Raw genomic sequence first — 26953 nt, forward strand, 5'->3', positions numbered from 1 at the left:
GGGGGGGGGGAAATCTAGTGGCCTGTTACAAACTAGTCAGAGGGGACCAGCAGGCATTGGGGGAGTCCCTGTTTCCCCAAGCACTACCAGGAGTGACTAGAAATAACACAGTCACAAGCTGGCAGAGGGTAGATTCAAACTAGACATCAGGAGGCGCTACTTCACAGTCAGGGCGGCTAGGATCTGGAACCAACTTCCAAGAGAAGTGGTGCTGGCTCCTACCCTCGGGGTCTTTAAGAGGAGGCTAGATGAACACCCTGCTGGGGTCGTTTGACCCCAGTACTTTTTCCTCTCATGGCAGGGGGTTGGACTTGATGATCTGCTCAGGTCCCTTCTGACCCTACCAACTATGAAGCTATGAAAATAAATGGATAAAAGAGGGGAAAGATGTTCCCATGGTTGTGGCACTAGCCTGCAGTTCTAGTGAGCTTGATTCCCTCCATGATCCTGGGCAAGTCAGCCTCTGTTTCCCATCCATACAGTGAAGATTTAGTGGAGCTAACAGAAACCTAGTGGGACCCTACCCATGACTGGGCAGTATGCATTGAGGGCTATAGGTTGTACAGACAGGACAAAGTAGGAAGGAAAGGGAGGAGGGGTTGCCCTCTGTGTTAAGGAGTGTTATACATCTACCCTAATCAAAATGGGATCAGAAGAGGAGAAAGTCGAGGTATTGTGGGTTAGGCTAAATGGAGGTCAAGGGGAAAGGGACTTGGTGGCAGGTGTCTGCTACATACCACCACATCAAGAGAAAGAGCTAGACTTGGAATTCTTGAGGCAGTTCTCAGAGGCCGTACAGTCTAGGGACATGGTTGTCATGGGGGACCTAAACTACCCTGACATCTGTTGGGAGGAGCAGTCAGCCAAATCCAACCATTCATGTAGGTTCTTAACCTGTGCACAGGGCCTTCACCTAACACAGGAGGTATACGGTCCCACTAGGGGGAATGCCTTACTGGACTTGGTGTTGGCTACGGGGGAGGACCTGGTAGGGAAGCTGCAGATTCGTGGTCACCTTGGGGACAGAGACCATCAATCAATTGAATTCACCATACGGTGTAGGGTGGGAAAGGTAACTAGTAGGGTTGAAGTGCCTAACTTTAGGAAGGCTAATTTCAGTGTGCTCAGGAGATTAGTCAATGATGCACTGCAGGATAGGAGCATTGGCGAGATGGGAGTCCAGGAAGGATGGTCATTCCTAAAGGAAGCAATCCTTCAGGTGCAAAGGGAGATGATCCCATTGCGAGGGAAAGGGGCCAAAAAACCTCTGTAGCTAAACAGAGAAATCCAGGGAAGCCTAAGGGCAAAAAAAGAGGTATATAGGCAGTAAAGCAGAGGGAAGCTACCAAGGAGGAGTACACCTACTTGGCCCACACTTGCAGGAAGGCAGTTAGAAAGGCCAAAGCAACTACAAGAGTTGAGACTGGCAACAGAAATTAAAGACAACAGAAAGTCTTCTTTAGGTATGTAGGGAATAGAAGGAAGGCGCAGGGCAGCATAGGACCCCTACTGAACAAGCAGGAGCAATTAGTGACAGACGGGGTGGGGGGAACAAGGCTGAGCTCTTCAATGAGTTTTTTGCCTCAGTGTTCCTGAACAAGGGTCAAAACAAGTTTTCTAATAGGTTCTTCGATGGGCACCAGCCCACCAACTGTTGACACTGACTTGGTGCGGAGTCACTTGGATGGACTGGATGTATTTAAGTCAGCAGGCCCGGATGAGCTACATCCGAGGGTACTGAAGGAATTGGCTGGTGTCATAGCAGAACCACTGGCATGGCTGTGAGCACTCGTGGCTCTCAGGTCAGGTCCTGGAGGACTGGAAAAGGGCCAATGTGGTCCTTATTTTCAAGAAGGGGAGGAAGGAGGATCTGAGTAATTATAGGCCAGTTAGCCTCACCTCGATCCTTGGAAAAGTCTTTGAAAAAATTATTAAGGATCATATTTATGCAAGTCCGGCAGGAAAAATAATGCAGTAGGGTAACCAGCATGGATTCGGAGCAGGTAGATCATGCCTGACTAATCTGGTTTCTTTTTATGACCAGGTCACAATATGCTTAGATGCAGGAGTAGAGGTGGATGTCGTTTATTTGGATTTTTGGAAGGCCTTTGATATATTATCTCATCCCATTCTCATAAATAAATTAAGAGGCTGTGACTTGGATGATTACACAGTACGCTGGATGGCAAATTGGCTTAGGGGTTGCACCCAGAGAGTGGTGGTGGATGGGGCAGTATCAACCTGGAAGAATGTGGGCAGGGGGGCCCCACAGGGCTCGGTCCTTGGACCTGTACTCTTCAATGTCTTCATCAGTGACTTGGATGTGGGCATAAAGTGTACTTTGTCCAAGCCTGCGGATGATACTAAATTGCGGGGGGAAGTGAACACACTGGAGGGTAGGGAATGATTGCAGACAGACTTAGACAGGTTGGAAAAGTGGGCAGGACACAATAGGATACAGTTAAACAAGGACAAATGCAGAGTGCTGCACCTAGGGCAAAAAAATATTTAGCACACCTGCTGGCTGGGGAATGACCCTCTCAGCAGCACAGAAGCAGAAAGGGGTCTTGGAGTCATAGTGGAGTCCAAGATGAACATGAGTCGTCAGTGTGATAAAATCATCAGCAAAGCTAAGTGCACTTTATCATGCATTAGCAGAGGCATGACAAAGAGAACCAAGGAGCTGATACTTCCCCTCTATGCAGCACTGCTCAGACCACAGTTGGAGTACTTCATCCAGTTTTGGGCGCCATACTTTAAGAAGGATGTGGATAACCTCAAGAGGGTCCAGAGGAGGGCCACTAGTATGGTTAAGGGTTTGCAGGCTAAGCCCTATAAGGAGAGACTAAAGGTCCTAGATCTCTTCAGCCTCCACAAGAGAAAGCTGAGGGGTGATCTTGTGGCCGCCTACAAATTCATTAGCGGGGCACAGCAAGGAACTGGTGATGCTCTGTTCATCAGGGTGCCTCTTGGGGTAACAAGGAACAATGATCACAAACTGACAGAGAGCAGGTTTAGGCTGGACATCAGGAAGAACTTCTTCATAGTAAGGGTTGCCAGAATTTGGAATGGGCTTCCAGGGGAGGTAGTGCTCTCTCCTGCCTTGGGGGTCTCTAAGAGAAGGCTGGATAGGCATCTGGCTGGGGGCATTTGAACCCAGGACTCTTTCCTGCCCAGGGCCGGGGCTCAGACTTAACGATCTGTTGAGGTCCCTTTCAACCCTACCATGTATGACTCTGTAAGATAACATCACTATTCTACCTCCCAGGGCGCTATGAGCACAAGCCCATTAAAAACTGTTGGGTGGCTCAGATGCTGGAGTGATGAGGCCAGATGCACACCCAGAAGAACACGCGCATAATAAGTATCCAGGCCGCTCCCTCAGTGACACGAGACTGCAAAGCCACCCCGAAAGAGGGCCCTCAGTCATGCAGTTTGAAATCCAGCTGCAAGCTGTCATATGAGAGCCCAACAGTTCATTATTAAGGCATCACAGTTTCCACACAAGACCAAGAGTACAGAGACACCCTGTTGATATCCTAAACCATTAAAGCACTCCACGTGTGGGGACAGCTTGTTCAGAGCACGTTGCCCTTTGCAGTAAGGTCTATTACAACCCTGTGCATCTTGCACCAAAACAACCCATACTGATACATGTCCAGTTTGACTGGTATAGCCACACCTGTGCTAGGAGTGGTAGCTGACTTGGCTAAAAAAGCAAGGGATCAGCCATCTTCATAAGCTGAGGTGCTGCTGACAGGGCTTTCAGTTTAAATGCCGAAAACCAGGTTTCTCAGTTTACCATCCACAACCCCATCTCATGGATTCCCGGAGTCAGTTTGACTCCCTAAGAACCAGACCTCAGGTCCACAACTTCCACCCTGTCCCCAGAGAGGCAGATACAGCATACTAAGAGATGCCTCCCTCACCCTCATTCCTATGCCAGCCCCACTTCATTCTCCTCTCGCGCAGTGATTGAATGGCTGCTGACACCAGAACAAAGCCATCACAGGACCCCTAGCAGTGAGCAAGCCGGTCAGAGCTCTGTTCCTGCCAGCTGTGGGGTGGTTAGAAGTCGGGGCACATCGCAGGTCAAGGGCACTGGGCTATTCATCTCCAGTGCAGGCTGGCTATGCTGTGACTTGAATGCAGCCTCAGTCTGTAACAGTAGGCAACGAAGCTCTTTCCTGATGCATTCCAAGCTTGTAATTTATTTTTCTTTTAAGATGCAACAGGAAAGGGTGGGAGGTGGGAAGAAACCAAGGGAAGGGAACAGAAGAGCCAAGAATGAGCCCTGTTTCTGGCAAGGCCCCAGTTAAGCACAGTGTGAAAAGTAAACTTGCATTCCTCCCCTAGCGGTGCAAAACACCATTCATCTTCCCACGACAATTGAACTAGACTTTTTCCCCCAGCCCCCATCACCACGGAAGAAAACAGACTGCAACCTTTGCACTCCAATCTGGCTAAGATGATCTCACAGCCGGATTTCTGCTTCAGTTCAACCTTGATTTGAAGTTTACTTTATAGAGCGGATGGGGATATGCAGCAAAGAAGCAGGAAGCTTCTCCCTGTCATTGTGTTGATTCTTCCAAGAAAATGTCCTTCCAAGGCTGTTGCATGCTTGCTATGAGAGCAAATGCACACATTAGTATTGGCTGTGGGTATGAGCCATGCAGAAATGCACATGCAAGTCAGCTCACTTAAGCTCTTAGGCAGACTGGGAAAGCAAATCTGTAAGGAGGGGCCATCAGTGCAGGAATACAAAGTAGCAACGTGATATCCAGCCAATAAGCTCCCTGAACCTCAAGCAGCAATAGAATAAGGCTGGGGGGGCGGGGGAGGGGGATGACTGTAGTTGGCCTGGGACAATGTGATCAGGACTGATGGAAATTTGTAATGCTTATGGACTAGTTGCATTTCAGGGCAGCTCCTCGAATCAGAAGCAGGTTTTCCAATGCAAGCGTTTAATTAATACACAGGGAGTTTTGCTTGCCACCTGATGTCAGACATACAGGATGCTGGAGAGGTTGTTTCCCTGGCCTCTCTCGGGGGAGGGAGTCCAGGACCATTGTAATAGCTACCAGTAGGGATGAGGCATAGGGGTGGTTGTGAGGGGAGAGAGACCAAGAAGCCACATCCACTGACGTATAGACCTACAAACACATCATACTGTAGTGAGAGCCTGAGGAGAGGGGAGGTTGGGACTTGCCTGACATGCACTCGTGGTGTTTCTTGTACAGCAGTGCCAAGATGCCTAGGCAGTCTCATGAATAGCAACATGGGATGTGGAGAAATAAAGAGCAGTTTGCTAAATGTCTCTATGGCTCTGCACATGCCAGTCCCTTCCTCCCTCCACTCTGTACCTTTTTATAATGACCAATTCCAAGGGGAATCCTGCTGCAGAGAGACAGTGCAACTGGTCTGAGCAAAAGCTGCTTCCATGTAAAGACACCCCCAGGGAAGCCACAGCTAAGAAAAGGAGCCAACACCACGACCAAGGCACAAAGATGCGCTGTGAGGAGCTGGAAAGCTGGGGCACCAGATGTTGACAACTCTGTCCTTCTGGCCAGAGATCTCTAAGCTATCTTCCTAGACAATCCAATATGTTATTACTTGCAGCCCCTTGCAGTCAATAAGTAGCACTGTCACTTCTACAGGTAGAGGCACAGATCACTTTTCTGTGCCTCAAGCCAGGAGTCAAGAGCAGGGTCAAGAACAAAACCCAAACTCGCCTAGCCCTAATCCGAACTAGCCCATCCAGAGGTCCCAGGACAGGCATGGATTCATAGACTGTAAGAGGCTGGAAGGGACCTTGCAAGATCATCGGGTCCAGCCCCACTGCACCAAGCAGAAAAGACAACTGGGCTCAAGTGACCGCAGCAAGGTGACTGTCCAGTCTCCTCTTGATGATTTCCAGAGTAGGTGATTGACCCACCGCACTGACTCCTGCTGCAGAGTTTGCTCTGCTTCCATGTTTTATGGCCTCCATGTTTTATCAGCCTGTACCTGTCTGGCCTATTCAGATGCAAGCCCTTCTGGGCAGGGACTACTACTGCTATTTGTACAACCCCAGACAGAGGGGAGGTTGCCCATTCTTGGTTGGCTCTTACCACATTAAATGCAATTAGAAAGCCACAAGACCATGCATGGTCTCTAAGACAAGGACAGCTCAACTAGATTAGTGACAACAAGCAAGCAGCACATTTGACACTTCAGGTGGAGGTTTCTTTGCACTATTTTAATATACAAGTGTGACAAGCTCCTGCCAAAAGCTATACTAGAGGTCAGGCAGGAAAAACTCCAAAATCCACATGGAGAGCTTTGCAGCCAGGTTTATGGCCAGGTAGTTGGCAGTTCCACTGCCACATAGCACCTTCAAGCCTTCCACATGGGACACAATCTGTTGTTGCCAGAGGCTCACACTGTTCACCCAGTAGCCTTGCTTTGCCCTGAGGTCTTGCAGTATGTTTGGAATAATCAGGAAAGTGCCATCCTTGCAACTACACAGATGAAAAATGCTCCTACTGAAGTGCTGCCTGCCAGTACGTACAGTTGGGCTACAACTATCTTCCATGATTCCACTTCATTTAAGTTTTAGGGCATTTCTTTATTCACACACCATAAAAAATAATAATGCAAAGCTGGACTTGCTTCTTGAAAGGAGACCTCCGCCCAACTTCAGCTCCTAAAAAGCTCCATTTCCCTGGGGAAGTGTTATTACCATATAAAATCAGAATACAACTCAGAGACATGCAAGAGTCAGGAAAAATTAAGTCGCACATCCATTTCTCACCCTGCTGGTAAAGCCAAGAGCAGATCAATTAATGTTGGCTGTCAGCCCTCAGCACCTGGCCTCGAGGAAGATCCTGTGCTACAGCCATGAGTGCCTCGCAGGCTTGTCTCAACTATGCCATCTCGCCCCATTAGAGCTTCCACTTGCTTCCTCCTCATGCAGGCAAGGCATTAACACCACTTCAAAACACAGCGATTTATGAACACACAGCCCACAATGATTGTGAAACTGTCCAGCAACACCTTCACTTCACTGATCAATCATTCTACCGCTGCTCATTCCCACCTTCCCCAGTCGGTACTTCAAGGCAAAACTGGCAGGGCTGGCCATAAAGCACCTGACAGGGGAGCACTTTGGGTGCTCCCCTGTCATAAACAAAGTTTAATCCAAGGACTGAGGAGAGAACAAAGGAGCAAGGAAGTGAATCACAGATCATGTTAAGTTCCCTGTGCTTTCTTTTTTAGAGCAAATGTTACTTTATGCTCTTTGCTTCACATGGGGTCCTATATTTCGGCCATGGCAAATTAAAAGCTTGGAACAGGAGCGCAACAGGCCTAAAACCAACAGAGCAAAACTAAAAACCAATTCAAACAAAGAACGCTATTCACTTTGGCACAGGCTTTTGTTTAGCTTCATTATACTTGGAATCAGTGTCTCACTGGGAGAATTTCCCTGGGATTTAGCATGAAAGCACAACCCACAAGAACGGCTGAGTACCAAAGTTCTGATGCCCTGCATTGCAGCAGAAGGACATGCAAAAAGGGTATCCAATGGTAGGTAGGTTAACGGTATCGCGGAGTGCTATAAAACTGGTGGCAAAAATCTAGTATGTTATCAGAATTCCATCACCTTTCTGGGATTTCCATCTTCCCCTTCTCTCTCCCCCATTCAATACCAGTGTACTGAAGACATGGAAAATATTCACTGCAATCAGGCCACCACATTTTTCACAGCCAGCTGTAAGTCAGGTGATATCCTCAAGTTTAACATTTCCTTTTCAGAGGTGAAGGAGGCAAGTCTAGGGCAGCAATAGCCTACCACTCCATGTGTGCAAGTAACAGACAACTTTATAGCAGCAAAAGCCTCCTCCTTCCTTACTCCAGCCTCCAGTTTTCATCTCCTTCAAGAGAAGCTTGTTTCAGAGAGCAGTGGATGGACTTCAGAAGCTTGTGTGTCAAGGCAAACCAACTCCTGGTGCATGCAAAAATACAGGTAGGTGCTTTATGCCATAGGTCATGGGTGGGCAAAATACAGCCTGCAGGGCCCCTAAAAAATTCAGAAAACAAATATTTATCTGCTCCTGGCTGCCCGTCAAAGATGACAACAGCCAGGGGCAGTAGGACCCAGGGGAAGCTGGAAGCAGAACCCAGCAACCAGGCCCGCCTGGCCCTGCCCCACCCCTAGCAGAGCTCTCTGGCCTGGGCCCCTGGAGCTGTTCCTGCCTCCCTGTGCTGAAGAGGGAAATTCAAGTAAGAGTTGGAAGAGGGAAGGGAAAGGTCACGGGGATCACCCTAGTCCTCGGGGCCAGGCTGGGCAGGTCCTGCCAAGTTCTGCAGTCCAGCCATGCAGCCAGGAACCACGTAGTGCTGGAGCGGCCAGCAGGCAGGCAGGAAAGCAGTGAAAGTGGGTGGAGGTTGGGGGGGGGGAAGGGAGCAAAGAGTGGGTGTGCTTGCCACTGTCCCAAGGCCAGCGCCAGCAGGGCCCACAGCGGGGGCAGAAGTGCTGGGCCTGGGCTGGCAGGGGCTCTGGAACCAGGCTGGCTCCCCCGCTTTCCCTGCTGGTGCAGCCTGGCCCAGCTCCACAGACCCCTGCTGGCCCGGGCCCTGCGCTCCCACCCAGCTGTTGCTGCACTCCCACATGCTGCTTGCTACTACTCAACCCCCGCCGCCACTTTCACTGCTTCCCTGCCTCCTATCCAGCTGCTCCTGTACCACATGACTCCCTGCTGCACAGTCAAACTGTGGAAGCACAGGGCCTGTGCCGGTACCCTGGGGCCAGGGGGAGGGGGAGGTGCTGAGAAGGAGAGCAATGAAGGAGGGATAGAGTGTGCATGTGTCCATAGGGCAAGTCCCACACACATATCCCACCATATACATGCACCCACACCCCACCTCACACTGCCATACACAGATCTCCACAGTCACACAACCTCACACACCCCAACCACCTTCCCCCCCACACAGCCACCCATAAATCCCACACCCCACATATCCACATATATACCCACATGCTCCCTTACCACACACCTAACGATCCTCCAACCCCCCCCATACACCCACACCATCACCCACACCTCACATACCCATCCCTCCACAAACCCATAACCAATCCCCAATCCCCCACAATATACAGAAATAAGACTTCATTTTAAGCTATTATATACAATCACCTCTATGTGCACTACACAAACGCATGCAAGTCAGGAAAAAATATTTTTTAAATCGAATTAATGAATATTGTAGATGTTTGATTTTTTAGAATATAATTTGGTATTCTTCTGGTTCTGAGATGGCAAAACCCCTTGCTGAAAGGAGTACTTCTGGGGGCAAGGGGAGGGACTTCTGGTGGCAAAGGTCAGGGGTTAGAGGGCAGTTCTTCCACTCACAAGATGGTGACCAGGGTGTGGGGCACCTGTCAAGGGGCAGGGCTAGCCACGTGGCCCTCGACAGCTTGCCAAAACTCAGTAAGTGGCCCTCCACCTGAAATAATTGCCCACCCCTGCCATAGGTAAACCCCAGCAACTACCAACCCAAAAGATAAATACTGCCTGGGCTACATCTTCTTTATCCAACTGGAGCAGGTTAGTCCTCATGTAATACCAGCAACATCCCTTAAAGACAAACCTCTTCAGTGATCATCTCTGCTCAACAGGCTTGACATCATGGTGATGAATGTGTCACTTAGCATTTAGTATACTTCTCAGGCTAAAAGCCATCTGAATACAAGTGCTCCAACAGCTGTATTTGGTAGGTATACTCCAGATCTTACAAGAGCAAAATCAGACATTAATTTGCCTTGTCCAAGACCACAACTGGAATAGGACACCCACTCTCAGTAGCTCACACCTCTTATGGAGGGTACTTTGTACTCGCTACATTGTCTTAATGCTCCTAGAAGCAAGGAAACTTCCACAAAAAAAAAGGTCAGGCAGAAGGCAGAATATAGTTGCATTTCACAGATTAACTGCAATCAGAGATGCATAAGCTTTTGAGAGCAACAGCTCATGTCAGCAGATGCTATAAAGGACATGCAGAAGAGAGTGTAACGTGGTTGTAAGAAAGGTGAACACAGAAATATGGAATCTCTCATTCAGATCTTATGGCTCGTAATATACAGCTAAAGGAGCAGAAATCGTTCTCATCTAAGGTATCAAATATTGACCCAACTAAAGTTACAAACTGCAAAACTGCCATTGCATGATTATGCATTGGACAGCAGGGAATGAGTGGTAGGGAAAAAGCTACATAAAAAAAGTCTCAAGCCATAATGCAGGGTTTTTGGTTGTAGCCCTGGTGGTCTAAGGACATGGTCAGGCAAGGTTCTTTGAGTAGATGTGATATCTTTTATTAAACCAGCTGAGTACCGTAAAAGCTCTGCTATCCGGCATCCCCAGGGAATGATTGAGAGGCCCGAACAGGCGCCCTTGCCTGTTCGGGCCGCTGCTTCTCCCGCCGCATCCTGGGCGTTGCCACCCCTCCCGCAGGCCCTGTGAGCCCCGCGGCACAGGGAGGTGGACCTGTTATGCCCCCAGGCTGTCAGGGCTCGGCAGCACAGGTTGCTTTGCCCCAGGCTGTGGGGGCTCCGAGAAGCCAGAAGTGCCTTACAAGCCAGCATGCCAGTTAACAGAGCATGCCGGCTTGTAAGGTGCCAGATAACGGAACTTTTACTGTAGTTGGAAAAAAGTTCTTGGCAAGCTTTCGGGTGTAGTCACCTTTCTTAAGGTATAGGGAGTCTCTGCTGTTCTGAGACTCCAAGGAATGAGAGAAGTTAAGTGCGGCAGGGGGTCAGTGAGAATGTAAATAGGTAGAAGTTAGAAAGACAAAAAGTGAAGCAGAGAGGGGAGGGGAAGAAAGTGGGGGGAGGCTAAAAAGGGAGACATTACAGTGATAGAATACAAGGTAGAAGAAAGGCTATCAGTGAAAGAGAAAAAGAGTTGGATATCAGGAAAACAAGAATGAGAGAAGCTACAAGTGTGAGAGGACGTACTGAAAATATAAATAGATAAAAAGGAGAAACAAAAGGTAAAGTGGGGAAAGGCTGGGAAAAAAAGGGCCAAAGGGAACCATTACAGTGGTAATAATACAAGGCAAGAAAAAGGCTATCCAAGAAGAAGGAAATCATCGGAAATCAGGGAGACAAAGGGCAGAAAAGTAGGGGAGGGCAGAAAAGGTGGGGGAAAAGAAGAATGTAAGAGGTCAAGTCAGACAGGTACCTGGTAAAATGGGCAGCCATAATGCAGGTTCTTAAGGAACAACCAACCTTGCCTAGGAAGGTAAGCAAATGTAATCTGGAGTCACTGCATGAAATAAGAAACCCAAACAATGCCATTGTTACAAAATTATTTTGCAGCAGATCCGTATCCATCTGCCACATTCACCTGATCACGTAATTTAAAACAAACAGGATGCTACCAAGCAATTAGGAATGTAATCATAGCTGCTTTGGATTTTCTACAAGGAATTTAAGTAAAGGCATATATGGCATGTGCAACATATGTAGGCTGCTGAGCTATCTGCTCAGGTGAATGAGGATTTGGCATTACAACAGAAGGGTGGGAGTCCCTCAAGGGACTGATTTTACAGCAGGGGTGGGCAATTAGGGGTAAGCAGCCCTCTGCCTGAAAGTTCTGGCAGGCTGTCAAGGGCCCCGCCCCTTGACAGGTGCCCCACCCCCTGGTCACCAACTTGGGATCAATATCCCAGGGCCAGCACCGGTGCGCCCAAAGCAGGGCACAGGCTGGCAGGGGTCTGTGGAGCTGGGCTGCACCAGCAGGGAGAGGGGGGAGCTGGCCTGGCTCCACAGAGTCCTTGCCAGCTGGGATCTGCCGGCACTAGCCCCAGGACACCGGTGCGGGCCCCGTGCTCCCGCTGGCTTCCGCAGCTGCTTACTCCCAGTGCCCCCCAGCCCTGTGGTACAGGCGGGGGGCAGCGCACAGCCCCAACCCCCTGCTCGCTGGCAGGGAAAAAGCTAGTGCTGAGTGCAGGGAAAGGTGGCCCCTTACCCACCCCATGGCCGGCGCTCCCTGCTGCAGGTGCTCACAGCCCACGCGGGGCTGTCCAGAGCAGGCACAGGCAGGCTAGAAGCGGCTACAGTGCAGGGTGCTGGCCATGGGACAAGCGAGGGGCTGCTTTTCCCCACACTCAGCACCAGCTTGTAACCCGTTTCGCTGCCAACCTGGGCTCTGTGCTGGCTCTGGGCTTGCCTGTTGGGGCTGCGTGTGGCAGCAGCAGCCCCCCACACTTACTGCCCCAGTCAGGGTTGGCTGCTGCTGGCTGCCCAAAGCTTGCATGCTGGGTGGCCCAGAGGCAGAGGTGGCCGCTTTTCCCCACCCCTGCGCTCAGCTTTTGCCCGGACTCCTTCCCTACCCGGGGTCCTCCCCTGCCCTTCCCCCCACCTTACCTGAGGTTCTGGCGCAGGGCAGCCATGTGGTCCCAGGTCAGAAGTCCCTGCTGGGGCTTCCAGCTGGTGGGGAGAGGGCTGGGTAGGCCCTGCTGTTATGGGAGCCTGCTGGGCTTGCCCTGGGTCCTACTGCCCCGGTTCCTGTCACTTTTGACAGGAACCAAGGGCAGATTGATATTAATTTTCTAGATTTTTTTAGGGGCCCCATGGGCTGGATAGAATGGCCTTGCGGGCTGGATCTAGCCTGCAGGCCATATTTTGCCCAACCCTGTCCTACAGGCACAGAGGGACACCATCCCAGTACACGCAAAGGGAAGCAAAAGAGCCAAGAAACCTTCTTGGCTGAGCAGGAAAATCCAGGAGAGCCTTCAGAGGAAAAAAGTGGCCTACAGGTGGTGGAAGCAGGGAGCAGCCACCAAGGAGGAGTATACCTACTTTGCTCACACTTGCAGGGAAGCCAAGTTGGCAACAAGATTAAGGATAACAAAAAATCCTTCTTTAAGTACACAGGGAGCAGGAAGAAGGCGCAGGGTAACATAGGGCCACTACAGAATGGACTAGGGCAACTCATAGCTGATAGAATGGAAAAATCAGAGCTCTTAAATAAATGTCTTTCCTTCTGTTTTCCTAAACACTGATACAAATGCACCTCCCAATGAGTCTTTAGTGTGTAGTGAGAGTATGGCGGGCCAGTAGGGGGCGCTCCTGCGCTGAGCCATCCACCTCACTGTGCCAGACCACTTTCCAAGCTCCGAGTGCCTACCTGGGGGTGCCTCACGTCTGGCCGGCCCTCTTCCTGGAGTACACCCGCTAGCCTGCGGGTAACACTGCCACCACCCAGGGATGGGCTTGGTTCTGGCTCTGTGCACCCTGGAAAACACAGGCCTTGTAGCCCTCGAGGGTACTTGATTCACTTCAGGAACTTGGGATGCTTCCCTCAGTCAGAGGCATAAGTCTCCCTTAGTCAGCCGAACCAAGGAGACCTCAAGGCATAATCTAGACACACACCCAATAAGTCTCCCATGCTAGGTACAAAGAAGAACTTTATTGGTTACAAGGGGTAGGGTTGGAATAGAGTACAGCAATACCAGAGAAATCCCATAGAGCAAACTGGCATGGCTGGGTAGCCTTTGATCATGCATCTAAATTACTACAAGCTATATATGTAGTTAGATCTCAGGCCTGGAGGCAGGCAGTTCCTTGATCATGAGTTTTGAGAGAGAGAGCAAGTTTCAGATGGTCCAACTCTTTTCTCTCTCTGAGTTTTCCTCATGGCTGCTGCCCCCTCCTCCTGGGCAGTCCTTATCTTATACAGCCTTTATGACCTCATTTACTTGGTCCAATGGAGGCCAGCACCTGTTGGCTGTCAGCCAACCAGTTTGAAATGCATTACTAGTTGCTGGGCAAACTGGCAGTTCCTAGCTCCCCAGGGAGCCCAAGTCCCTCACCCAAGTATGTGATGCCAGTCACGGAGGCAGAGGGAGCAGGTTTCCCCCCTCCCTCAGAAATATATCCAGCTCAGGTTTCCTAAAGAGATAGGGTAAGGTGTGTACCCTCTGCACGGCCCCATCTTAACCAAGTTGTCACAGAGCAGGAGTTTTTGAGGAGAAACAGAGGTGGCCTTCTGCCACAGAGAGTAATACCAATCCACCAATGGTCAGCACTGACCTAGTGCAGGGGCACTTGGAAGGGTTGGATGTATTTAAGTCGGCAGGCCCTGATGATCTTCACCCAAGGGTACTAAAGGAATTGGCCGATGACATAGCAGAACCACTGGCTCAGCTGTTTGAGCACTTGTGGCACTTGGGACAGGTCCCAGAGGACTAGAAAAGGGCCAACATGCTCCCTATCTTCAAGAACGGGGGGAAGGAGGACCTGGGTAATTATAGGCCAGTTAGCTTCACCTCTAGTCTCAGCAAGACCTTAAAAAAAATCATAAAGGATCACATTTGCAGGGGGCCAGCAGGTAACACAATGGTGAGGGGCAACCAGCATGGGTTTATAGCAGGCAGATCCTGCCCGAGTAACCTGGTCTGTTTTTATGACCGGGTCACAAAGTGCTTAGGATGCAGGGGAGGAAGTAGATACTGTGTTCAGTGTTGTGGCCATTATTCCTGGTAATCCTGAGGGGCGCCCTGGTAAACAGAGTGTCCCCCATTTCCTGCTGGCCCCCCCGATGAGTTTGTACTGTGTTCAGTTCTGGGCACCGCACTTCAGGAGGGATGTGGACAGCATTGAGAGAGTTCAGAGGAGGGCCACCCGCATGATCTGGGGACAACAGGGCAGACCCTACAAAGAGAGGCTACGGAACCTGAACCTGTTCAGCCTTCGCAAGAGAAGGCTGGAGGACATTAGACAGGCTGGGGTTACCTAACCCTAGTGCTCTTTCCTGCCTAGAGCAGGGGGTTGGACCTGATGATCTACCAGGTCTCTTCCAACTCTAGAAATCTATGAAAAGGAGTTGAAATGTTTTGCTCACTTTTACAGGATTTCTTTACCTAAGTGTTGGCAATAACTTATTTAAACTGAAGAACCATACCTTAAACCAGATATACCTTCTTACTCTAACATTTCCTTTTATGAGTTTGATACTGAAATGCATCGGTTTAAATCAGGGGCGTCAAAAAGACAGCCTGTGCACTGCATCTGGCCTGCTGGGTGTAGTGGATGGGCCCACTGCAGAATGCAGGGCCCTGGAGTCCTGGTGGACATGGCCCTTCGGGTCAGCATTTCAGTTCTCTCCTCCTGTTGCTTCCCAGTGCTTGGCGTGGTGTTCAGGCTGCAGCATTTCCTCTCTCTCTCTCTCTCTCTCTAAATGCTCTCCTTCCCAAGACTGTTTTTGTCTCTTTGTTTCCTCTTCCGCCACCTCTCTCGGTACCACCCTTCCCTTTCCCATTCTTACATCTCCTAGCATTTGTCTCTTTAACCCCATACATCAGCCGAGTATCCATAAATCTGGCATAGGCCGTTACTGGTTCTGACACCTCTCCCCTGGGCATATATTGGCATTGGCATCAAGCGCTGGTAGTACTCTAACCCAATGTGAGATGTCTAGTGCATACTTCTCTGCAAGTGGTCCTGATGCACCTACAGGCCAGGCTTTCCCAGCAGATTGAAAAGTTATTAAGTATTAGGGCTGTGCAAAGCTTCAGTAGCTGATTTGATTCTGAGGAGCTTCGGCCCGATTCAGCAGCCAAATCTCCAAATCCGAACTGAATTGGGAGACACATTAATCTCTCCAAATCGAATCAGAAGCCCCTGAATCGATTCAGAGAGATTTGGCCATAGACTGTACAGGCAGGCACTAGGCAGTGCTAGTGGGAGCTTTAGCCGGCAGCCCCCACAGCTGCCCCACTGCCAGGGCGAGGCAGGCATTGCTGGCAGCCCCAGGAGAAGCTGCAGAGGCTGGGGGGGATTTGAACCCAGAGCTAGGGGGAAGCCCTTATTTGTTCCCCCAGCCCCCAATCATTGCCCCCAGCCCCTGCGGCATCTCTTGGGGCTGCCAGCACTGCCTGCCTCACCGCCAGGGGGCGGGGCGGCGACAGCTAGATGAGCTGCTGCTTCTCCCGGGGCTGCCAGTTCAAGCCAGGGCTCATCTGGCTGCTTCCCCAGCTGCTCCCGCTGGCACTATTTTCAGAATATCTTCAGATTCGGATTCGGCTGAATTTGTATCTGATTTGGTTTCCTTGCTGCAGCCCCAAACCACTCCTTGCTATGCAGAGTGAGGGTCATGAAACACAGTTGTGGTTATTCTGTGGCTGCCTGCTGCTGCTTGCACACCCCCTGCCATGACAAGCAGCTACTTGCCCCCATACAGTCACAGGAGCCACCGCCATTGCTCCACACTACAGGCTGAATCTGGCCTGCAAGGAGCCTCTGTGATCTGGGTGTGGCCTGGGGCTGACAGTGAATTTAATACCCGATTTAAAGTTTGCAGTGATTCACTTTCAGGTACCCATGCACTGGCACAAGGCTGCACTATTTGTGCTGCTGACACGGATCTTCTTTGGAACCTAAGCTGATCTACAGGGGAAATCTTTTAGTCCTGGATCCTGCAAGAGGTAGTCTCTCCCCAGCTAGCAATATTTTGGGTACATTTTGATCGGAACATCATCCTGAAGTGATGATAAAAACTGAACTTGAACCAGAACAGAAATGCAAGGAAAAGCATTCCCCTCCCAAGAAATTTTGCATCAAACTAGTGAAACCACAATGGCAAGACTGAATGGGCATTTTAAATCAAGGTCTTTTTCTGACAGCTTGCTACTGTACCTGCTACTAGTAGAGTTCCCAAAAGCAGAGTTGCCTAGTCCAAATTCACTCCAGCTTACTTTTCCCTGCTGCACCTTCTCTCTAAATACTAACTAGATTTTACTTAGACAGAAGCCAGAGAACTACGTAGGGAGGGGAAGACTGAGTCAGCAGGTAGATGTGGATCAGCAAACACTACTTTCTGCTTAGAATGGAGTCTCTGGGACAGCAATCCTGTTCTTCAAACTGCACTGAGAACTTGTAAGGGAGCTGAAGAACATACTGGGAAGATGATCTGCTCCTATCCCAGGCTATCATTATTTGCGGTTCTTTTCTTGCTCTGGAACAAACTGCTTGAAAACAGCGTAGACAGACTTGCACCTCAGGAAGACTGAGCTGCAGCAAGATGACATGAAAGGACAATCTTACATTAGGATGTACGTGGGGATTCAGGCTGGCATCCAGGTGTGCTACTGGGATCACGCTAGGCCTGAGAAGCCTGATACTACTTTGACTTCATCATGGCAAGGGACAATCACTGCAATACAGCTTGGAGGCGTGTTAAAAGGACAATTCCTAACCGCCCAACTGTGCTAGAGTACCTGTGGCTGGTACTGCTGTCTGCTCACGGGCATGCTTAATCCCACAAGAAGTGACATTGCAGAGCAAGCTGGACTCTAGTACCTTACGCTCTAGTACAGGAAAGCTCCCCCAGAGAGGCAGTCTGGCTGAATGGTGGAAAATAGGAAGAATAAGGAGGCTTCTAGGCAGAGCAAAGCTGGAATGTGAAAATTATGCTGCAACACAGTGTGTACAAAGCCTTAAAGTGGCAAGGTCCTATCCCAAATGCCACCCTGGAGAAGTGGACATTAATACAGCAGCAGAAAAAACTGGCCATCATCCCTACTTTCATAAGAAACTTCCATCCAAAACCCAGTTAGGTACTATGTGCTCTGTAAGAAGGCCTATAGTCTACAGCCAAGTTCTAGCTGCTGAGATTTGGCCAAGGCAGGAGAAAACCTAAAGAAAACCTGCCCTCATCCCCTACACATAACCAACCAGTGTCAGAAACACCTCTCAGCCTTCAAACCTAGCAGTCACTGCAGTTGCAATTCACCATTTCATGCCCCTTACAAGCTCCAAAACAACTGGTCCCAAAGTACTGCTATTTTGATCATTCACATTTGCTCTGCAGAAGGAAGCAAGCAAAGCTGAGCACCAGCTGAGCAGCAATATTTAGTGGAGTGGATCTTCTATGGATTTCTGAAAAAAAGATTTAAGTAAATAGACTGGATTAAATAAATCAGCTTAAAATTACTTTTGAGCTGCCCAGTTGTGTCATACAGAGGAAATGCATCACCAGCGTCCTTTCTGTGCTGCTTTTCTAAAACAGTAATAAGCAGAGTAATTGCAACATGACTCATTGCAATCTCCTGCCAAGCCAGAGTCTATCTGCAAGATGCAGGTTTTCTAGGACATTGCAAAGGCAGATACGTGCTTCCCAAAGAGTTCAAAAGCATTTGCATCTTAAGCAGCAGAGCACAGAAAACAGCCATGCAGGCACTGGCTTTTGGAAGTGGCAGCCTCTTCCTTGCTGTTTAGGTCTCTTCCCCTCTCTCAACAATCTCCTTAAGCAAGGATTGATGTGGGGCTGGGGCAAGGAGACCAAATCAGATACTGAATAATTTTTTAACCCGCTGGGAAAGCCTGGCCTATAGCTGCACAAGGACTACCTGCAGAGATGTATGCACTACGCATCTCATACCAAGTTAATGCTAGCATCCAAAGTTAAAGTACTAGCAGCACTTGATGCCAATAGGTGCCAAGGAGTGAGGTGGCAGAACTGAGAACAGCCAAGGTTAAACTTAGACACTCAGTTGATGTATGGGGTTAAGGAGACAAACATTAGGGCATGTAAAATGCGAAAGGGAAGTGTGGTATAGAGAGGTGACAGAAGAGGAAACAAAGAGACAAAAACAGCCAAAGGCAGTCTGGGGAAGCAGCAGAGACAGCTGAAATGCTGAGCCCAAGGCACAGAGGCCAACATTGGGGACATGCATTTTTCTCTTAGAAGAGTGTTCCTATTTTTGGCTCACTGTGGCATCTCTGGCTTACAGATTTCCAGAGCAAAAACCAGGCAGGTGAAACCTCAAACACTCACTCACATCAGGAGGTGCTGAGTCACCAACTTTACAGCCAAAGTAGCTCAAGCAGAACCGTAAGGAGATAAACGTAAATGTTCATCCAAATACCTCAAAGTGCATCATAAGAGCTGAAATCCATGCACACCCCCCTTTAGAAGTAAATTTCACAGGAAAGGGTCAGTGAAGTGCCTTTCCTATCATCTTAAAGTGTCAGCTTCAGAACCAGCAATCAAGTCCACAAAACCAATTCATGATCCTGTTTTGACCACTAGATGTACCACCAAGCTGTTTTATTCCATTCCTAATAAGACATACTACAGCATAGACTCACTTGTGCTGCATAACCCCACAAGCCAAGAGCAGATCCACAACCCCACACCCCCTCAATCAACTCCCTCCTCTCGCATCACCTTGACAAAAACTTAGCATTGCCAGCCCACACAACATTGTTTAGCCAAGCCTTCCCACCCCATTGCTGTTAGCGAAGCAGTCATGTCCAGCAGCGCTGCTAAGATGATCCCTCACAAGCATGTTGACACAGACTATGAGGTAGCGTCTGATTTCTAAGTCAGAGGACACAGAAAGAAGCTAAAGAAAACAAAACCTGGAGTCTGGGTCACATGAATCTCAGTAACACTATAGCCACAAAGTTCCAGGTACTGCAGGCAGGCTACGACTTCACTGCCAGAGTTGTAACCATCTTTACAATGGGTTAACTAATTCAAGTGAGCTAATTTGCTGTCAAGTTCGAGACTATGTGAGGTACTGCAGTTTATACTAAAAACTAGCTGGATGAGGGCAAAACTATACTCCTGCCCTGCAGTACAATAAAGAGTGCCTATTTCACAATAAAAGTTATACTTCCTGGTCTGCACTAACAACAGGATCTGCTGCAAATGCACCTACTTTGGTGCTGTAAAAAGACAAAAAGCCATGACACATGAAAGCTGAGTCTAAGAGCTGACTGACAAACAAGTAGGTGGAGGCTTCCAGGATATCGTCAGCCTTGTGGCAAGGTGACTCTGTCTCCTCTCCTATGCACATATGGAGCAGAATGGGAATGAGAGCAGTGGTGACCCTCATGCCCTTCCATGATGGCCTGCCAGGAACAAGAGACTGTATTGGCATTTAGCTCTTAGGGTTAGGGTTACCAGCCCATTGAGGTTAAAAAGTTCACACATTGAAGGTAGAGGTATGAATGGCAGTCAGTGGAACTGGAAGCCAGCCACAAGTTTGAGTTGATTGTATGTAAGCTAAAGAGATGACACCGGATAGGGTCACACAAAACTCTTTGAAACCAAAAAGGATATTATACTCTTTTGTGCTGATGGTGATAAGGCTCCACTGAGGAGCTGATACAACATGCTAATGCTTTCCCACCCATCTGTACGGGCAGAGGCTAACCCAGAGTTCAGATGACAGTCTGACAACTGGCAAGGACATTTAAGAGGACTTCTGCATGAAGCGGCAAACTCACTTCATCCGATTCATCTGACAGCGTTCGAAGCAAAATGGGGAAGAGGCTGTCCGTGTGCCGGAACATCTGAAAACAGAAAGACAAGACACATGAAGTCACTAAAAGGCTGGAGCCTCCCTCACCCTCTCAGATAGCTGGACATTAATGCGGCATGTTACTGCCACTTTACAGGAGTCTTCCATTTTTACCTGGAAAATTCCCCACTATCTAAGCTAGCTAGCAAGCCCTTTGAAGTTGATAATGAAACACAGATGGCTCTGCTGAATGTATCAGTAGCAAACTTAATAGGAAAATATGTACAATCCCAGAAGGACACATGGTTACTGGCCTGCTGAGCTGATTAAATACCTGTGTGATTAGAAAGCAAATTTTTAGCATGAGGCAAGAACAGCAGTTTGCTACCCTCTCCAAGAGGGAAGACCAGGAAAGACATAAAGAGGGGGTCTTTATGACAGCTCAAGTCGTTTTTGGAAGACAGCAAGGGTGGGGAATGGAGGGGTGTGTGTGGAGGAGGGGTGATTTTTAAAGCCTCTTACCATGAGAAGCTGCTGCCAGTGTGCCTTCTATCAGCTTCCACCTCCCTTCTAGTTAGGCTTATGGTTAACAAGACCTGATGTGCAAAAGGCAGCTGCTCCCACCAGAGAATTTGCCAAAGTGCTCCACAAGGATTGGACTACATTTGGGGAGTGGAAAGGCTACACCTGGAGGGGAAAGGGGGCTTTCCCCTTCACATGTGCTTGAAACAACATCAGTCTATAAAGGCCAAGCAAGCTTCTTCCCTCTCCCCTCCCGAACATTCTTAAAAGCTTAAGTTAAGACTGATGTACATAAATGCACACATGTGAACAGTGAATATGTTCACTACAGCCCTGCTGGTACACATAGGACTATACTCTGTTCAGGGCGGGGACTGTATGGACATGCTTACACCACCTCATTTCTGAGATCTGACAAGTGTGGAGGAACAGCAAGTAGGAAGTGTGTGCTTCATGGAGATGCTCCCAAGCATGGTACATAAGCAATACAGATGCTTTTAGCACGTGGTTTTGGGCCCTGATAACACAGAACCTACATATGCCTACTGCATCACTTGGTCTCACTGGAGTCCAAACCTTCAGTCTCTACAGAAGAGCCCTGGAGAACACAACTGCTGAAAAGGGCAGTCAGCACAGGTCTCCCCAGATCAGCACCAACCCCCTTTGCACTGAGGTTTTCTCCAGAAGGACTTCCCTAGCGGTCCAGTGCCCACAATGGAGTGGTGCTCATTTGGGGAGTTCTGTGGGCACCCTCTCCCACCAATGAAGGTAGGAGAAGACAGAACCTGAATGGCCAGGGCACATGCAATGACTGGCTGAAGAACACATATACTGACTTCCAAGCAAGTGGAAACCTGGGAAGTCAGTTTAGAAGCAGAGCAGAGGCTTTGTCCCACAAGAAGACTGGCTCATTTGGAACAAAGATGCATTGCTCAGGTCTTAATGCACAGCTTTTTCCAGCTTCATTGGCCTTTTAATGTTGTGCAGCCCAGCTGGGCTTACTGTACTTTTAGAAAAAAACTAAAAGGCCCATGACTGCTCATATATCTTAGGGTGATGAATGCACTGAGAATGACGGCTCTGACAAAAGCTAAGTACACAGCACTTCTTGCATAGCACTATCAGTCTTCCAGCTCCCCACTTATACCTATGGCCTCGTCCCCATATCCAGCATCACACCTCAAAAGCCTGACTACAGTTTGAGTCTGGCCCCAACTGACTACTGCAGAATCTTGCTATAATAGCCATGGTCTCCACAGCAGAACCCAGCCAATACATCTCACCTCTACAATGTAATGCTCAGTGCCCCTCCCCACCCCCAGCTTCAGTCCCGGCTGAGGCTGCAAAGAATGGCAGTCAGTGAGCTAAGCAGGGATTACGCACCAGCTATGCAATAGGGACTTAAGCGTTCACCAGGAACTAGACTGAAGCTGGCAACAGGCTTTTGCATCATTGACTAAGCAAACTCCACACTTACTTTACGAGGAGTCTTGATGTACAAATGATAGAGCCATTTCAGAACTGCAATTCTGGTCATCATCCCAATGGACGTGTCATGAAGGTGATAGTCCAGCACCTGAACTATTCCATCAAGGTTAAGCGTCACCTGTACTTTGTCAGAACTGTAGGAAAAAAGACAGAAACACAGATGACTTCTTATTTGTACGACCACAGCACCTACGAGACCCAGTCATGGACCACAACCCCACTGTGCTGGAGACTAGACATTTGTACAGAATGAACACAGTCCCTGCCCCAAAAGGCCTGCAATCCTCCTTCCTTCCTGCTCCAAGCCAGGCCAGCAGCCTGACCCCAATGTTCTTTCTTCCAGATATCAAGTTCCCCCCCTGAACCTGACAACTTGTGCTTTTGTCCTGCAGAGTTACATGCAGAAGTATGAAGCAGAGCCACTGAGTTTGTCCACAGCAAATCTGTCTCCTACTGCACCAAGTGTAGGAGGGAAGGAAGGCAGTGGAATAAGATTAGCATGTAATATACAGATTATTATACCAATAAAACCTTGGTCTGCTAATCTGAATTTAGCATGAGACTGATCATAGAAACAGAAAATTAGGGTTAGAAGGGACCTCAGGAAGTCATCTAGTCCAGTGGTTCTTCTCAACCTTTGTTGTACCAGGATGCATTAGTAAACATCGATGGTCAGTCCCAACCCAGTAAATAGTTTACGTAGAAAACATGCAAGTATTTTGGCCCCAAAATATTTATTACACATGACAAGTTAAAGCAACTCAACAGTCTTAATTTTAGACACAATTAACAACAGGAAAACATTAACAGCAATATCAACATGAGGCCCTCCATTACTCCCAAGTAACATTCATCATTGTGCAATTTGCACAATACAAATTGTCAGGGTCTCTCACACCCAACTCAGAGCCCCTTGGCCCTGCTGGTGGCCCTTACTCCCAACCCACCCCTCAGCCCTGCTGGTGCCCCTAACTCCAAACTTGCTTGCCCCAGGCCCCAGCCCTACAGCATGTGGGGTAGGGTGTGTGTTGGGGGGGGGGGCATGGGGGGGGGGGAAGAGTAATGGGTGGGAGGGGCCATGCTCCCCTTACCTCCTCCTCCTGACAGCCACTCGTACACTGGGCCGTGGCTCTTCCTCATCACCTTGGCCTAGCCAACACCTCCAATTCCCTTAGGCCGTCTGCACAGCCTGCCACCCTACCTCCCTTCTGGGGTAGAGGCACGGCCTGAGGGGAGCGGCAGCAGCAGCTGGGCCATGGTGGCAGGATAGAGCCACAGTCTGAGACCAGCTGGCAGTAGAAAGAGGTGAGGGGAAGAGTTGTCCCTCCAGCAGCGTGCGTGGTACAGAGATCCCAGCGGTGATGGCAGCCACAAGTCTCATTGCCCAGTGCCATCTTCTTGCGCTGGATCCTACCCATGCCGATCTGGCCAAGCTGCAGCCCTCTGCCCACTGCGGGTGTACAAGTCTGGGGGGGCATGTACCCGCCCATGTTCCCCTGACATATCGCCTGTACCATGCCCCGCATCTCACAAACTTACCTGCAGGGAGCTGCAGGAGCTAATCTCCATGCTGCCTGGCTTAAATCAAGCTGTACAAGCTACTGCTTGGGGAAGCTAACCATCAACCTTATCTGCTGGGGCTGGCAGGGTTTCATGGGTGGAGGAAAGTGTCACTAACTGGGAATGAATTTTGCATTCAAGGAAAGATGGCTCAACAAATGCCTAAGAGGTAGGTGTCAACTGCCCTACCTATGTGATGGAGATACCCTGAATTTGTTCTGAACTCTTGTGATTATATCTAATTTGCAGGAATTTCTTCAAATGTAGTTTTATGCAAAATCCCTCTTCATGGTTTTTGAATGCAATTGCTATTAAGGGTTTGATCTTCCCCTGGACACACATTATGAGGAGGAGAAGAGGCTACCTTGCCCCTTAATGGCTATATGAATATTCAGTTGTTTGATCTACCATGTATAACAGATGTTTGGGCCTTTTTATTTTGTTTCAAGTTTTTGAACGAGTTTAGCTTTGATGTTAGAGGCCATAGCCACTAGCCAACTTATCCAGTATTTTAACCATCAAGAAGAAGGACCCATTTGCTCTATTTTCTGTTCTAGAAAGGAGTACATATTGGGGTCCAGATCTCCCAAAAGTGGGAGATTCTCATCTAAATTTAAAAGGGAAAACAAGATTTTTGATCAGATTCCTAATAAAACTAAAGTTAAAATGTTTTCTATACAAAACTCAGTTAATTTTCATTCAGCTCAATCCCTTTCCTGCCAAATCTGCCCAGATGAAGAGAACACCTGCTCTTTAAACCACAAGGAGACACTGCTTCACTTCCACCACAAAAATGCTCACATTACTGAAGAATAGCACTATCTCCATATTTCCCATTTTAAATGGGCATTAAGCATTCCCAGAGAGAAGGCTGAAAAGAAGAGTAGGATAGGGAAGACGCTTAGGCTGCTTGCAGACGTGGAAAAAAACCAACCAAACAAACTGTGCTTTACTTTAAACTTGGTGTGCTTTCACGCTGAGTCCAGTGCATGCCCAGAAGAGGCAGCGCATTAGTTCGACCCAGATCTGCAGCATTTGTATAGATCAGGTGCTTTAGTGGGGCTTTTTTAGCACTTATCTAATAGTTGATTGAATCAGCTTTAGATAAAAGTGCCAAAAAGCCCTGCCGAAATGCCCAATCTATACAGATGCTGTGGAGCCAGGTCGAACTAATGCGCTGCTGCTTCCGGTAAAGCAAATTTTTTGTTGGGGTTCCCCCCCCCCCCCCCCCAATGGCTGCAAGCAGCTTTTGCACCTTTATTTACACTAATCTAATCTCAGGCCCCTCTCTAGAACAAGCAGCCATTGTTCATTTTACCCAAAGAAATGGAAGCAGAAAAGTCTGAGCTAAAGTTCTCGGGAGATGTTACCTGGAGACAAAGGTGGTGGTGGAAAGTATTTCCAAAGGTGCTAAACACTCTACTTTTCAGTTAGTAGGAGCTGTAGGTGCTGAGCCCTACCGGAAAGGGTCAGGCTCACAGCCTTTCATGGAAGTCTGGGTGGATACTGCTGGCACTCTATTTCTCATGGTGTCCTCATTTCATCTAAAGCAGAGCAATTGTTTTTTAATCCCGATCCATAGTAGGCCTGTATGTGTCTACAGTGGCCTTTGGATAACAGGAGGGAGATCAGCAAATCATGTTTACAGAGACCCACAAGGGTCTTAGCCATGCATCTCTCTTAATCGCCAGCCAGGCTAGAACAGAAGCTTCATAAGAGCAACAACAGCACTGCTTTAATAGAAGCTTCCTTGTCTACGATGCAGGAGCTCAGCAGTGACATATCAGGGAAGATGTCGGACGCAATTACTTTTACATAACACACTACCCTAGATTTAGATCTGCTCGAATGCTTTACAGTGCTGGCACATCCTGTGTGGATACTCTATTAATGCAAGAACATTCTCTTGCAAGTTTAGCACTGGTGAGATGTGCCAGAGCTGACAGCCCTGGAGACTGGCGCTTTTTATTCATCCACAGGAGCAGCCAGGAAAGTGCCAGGCCAAGCTTCCCCAAGCAAGGCCCTGCCAGCACCCACTAGCAATGGGAACGGAGCTCAGTCTCCAAGGTCATTCACTCCTATACTTCCCTCCACTGCCAGCCACACTGCCTACTGCTGCTAGTTGTGGTGTGTACCTGTCTGTCTGTGAAAGGAAAAACAAGCGGATTCCCCAGGCTCTTAAATGAGATGGATGCCCAGAGTAGCTGTCACTTCCTTCTCGAGGAACAGTAGGAGGAGCTTCCATTTTGGTTGCAATGAAAACGCCCCAGCCACATTTCTGTTTACAGTTAAAGAGCGAATGGAGTAGAAAGTGCTCTTCATTTCTGTGGTGCCTTAATGACGCCATTGCAATCCCAGCAAAATGCAATGGATTATAGATCCCAAATTGTGCCCTTATATGTCCTGTATTACATTAACAACATAGCAGGAGTGTGGTCAATTGCTCCATTTAACACAACCAGGAGACCAAGCAGACTGTATAATGGCAGTTACTAGATTTTATACCGGGGCATCTGGAAAGCTCAGGAAGCAGCATGCTGCTTTCTTCCTTTTTCATGTCCTTGTGACAAGGTATTTAGTACAATTCACAAATTTGTTGGAATCTGACAGGGCTGCGCCATGAGCACTTCTGCTATGGTGTTGAACTTGTGACCTTTGGACTGTCAACTGTGCTCCTTAGTGCCCATGCTACCTCTGATGCTGTTCCCCATTTGTTATGCTCCATCAAGCTCCTCTTCATTCATGCTCTGTGTCCTACCTAGGATGTTCGGTGGGGAGGGCGCGCAGGGGTGGTGACAAAAAAAAAAAAAAAAAAATTATCACTTCAACCTTCTGTTCAAAAGCTCCTGCCTCAAAGTTCTCCAGCTCCTGCATGCCATTTTGCAGCACAGCTTGTTCCTCAATTTTAAGCTGTCAATACTTTGGGCGTGGACTTGCATCTGGTGTCTGCAGTTCAGTACCACATGCATTTACAATACTATATAAACAGTCATGGTATTTTAGCTCTGTGCCATGAGACAGAATGCCTTATGTCTAAATGTAGTAACTGACATGCTGGCTGTCATGTAGCAAAAGCTTTCTTTCC

At 48.7% G+C, this 26953-nt stretch overlaps 1 protein-coding gene across 1 annotated transcript in view; it reads right to left on the reverse strand.

Moving 5' to 3' along the window:
- VAC14 (Vac14, PIKFYVE complex component) overlaps positions 1–26953 on the reverse strand; it is a 197998-nt gene that overhangs the window by 127848 nt on the left and 43197 nt on the right. Inside the window, exons 11-12 of the mRNA XM_025199766.1 lie at positions 22298–22442; positions 20285–20350 (exon numbers count right to left, since the gene is read on the reverse strand). Of these exons, the coding sequence (XP_025055551.1) occupies positions 20285–20350; positions 22298–22442 (211 nt within the window). The remainder of the gene's footprint in view (positions 1–20284; positions 20351–22297; positions 22443–26953) is intronic.

Source organism: Alligator sinensis, unplaced genomic scaffold, assembly GCF_000455745.1.
Source record: "Alligator sinensis unplaced genomic scaffold, ASM45574v1 scaffold203_1, whole genome shotgun sequence".
NCBI classification, from domain to species: Eukaryota; Metazoa; Chordata; order Crocodylia; family Alligatoridae; genus Alligator; species Alligator sinensis.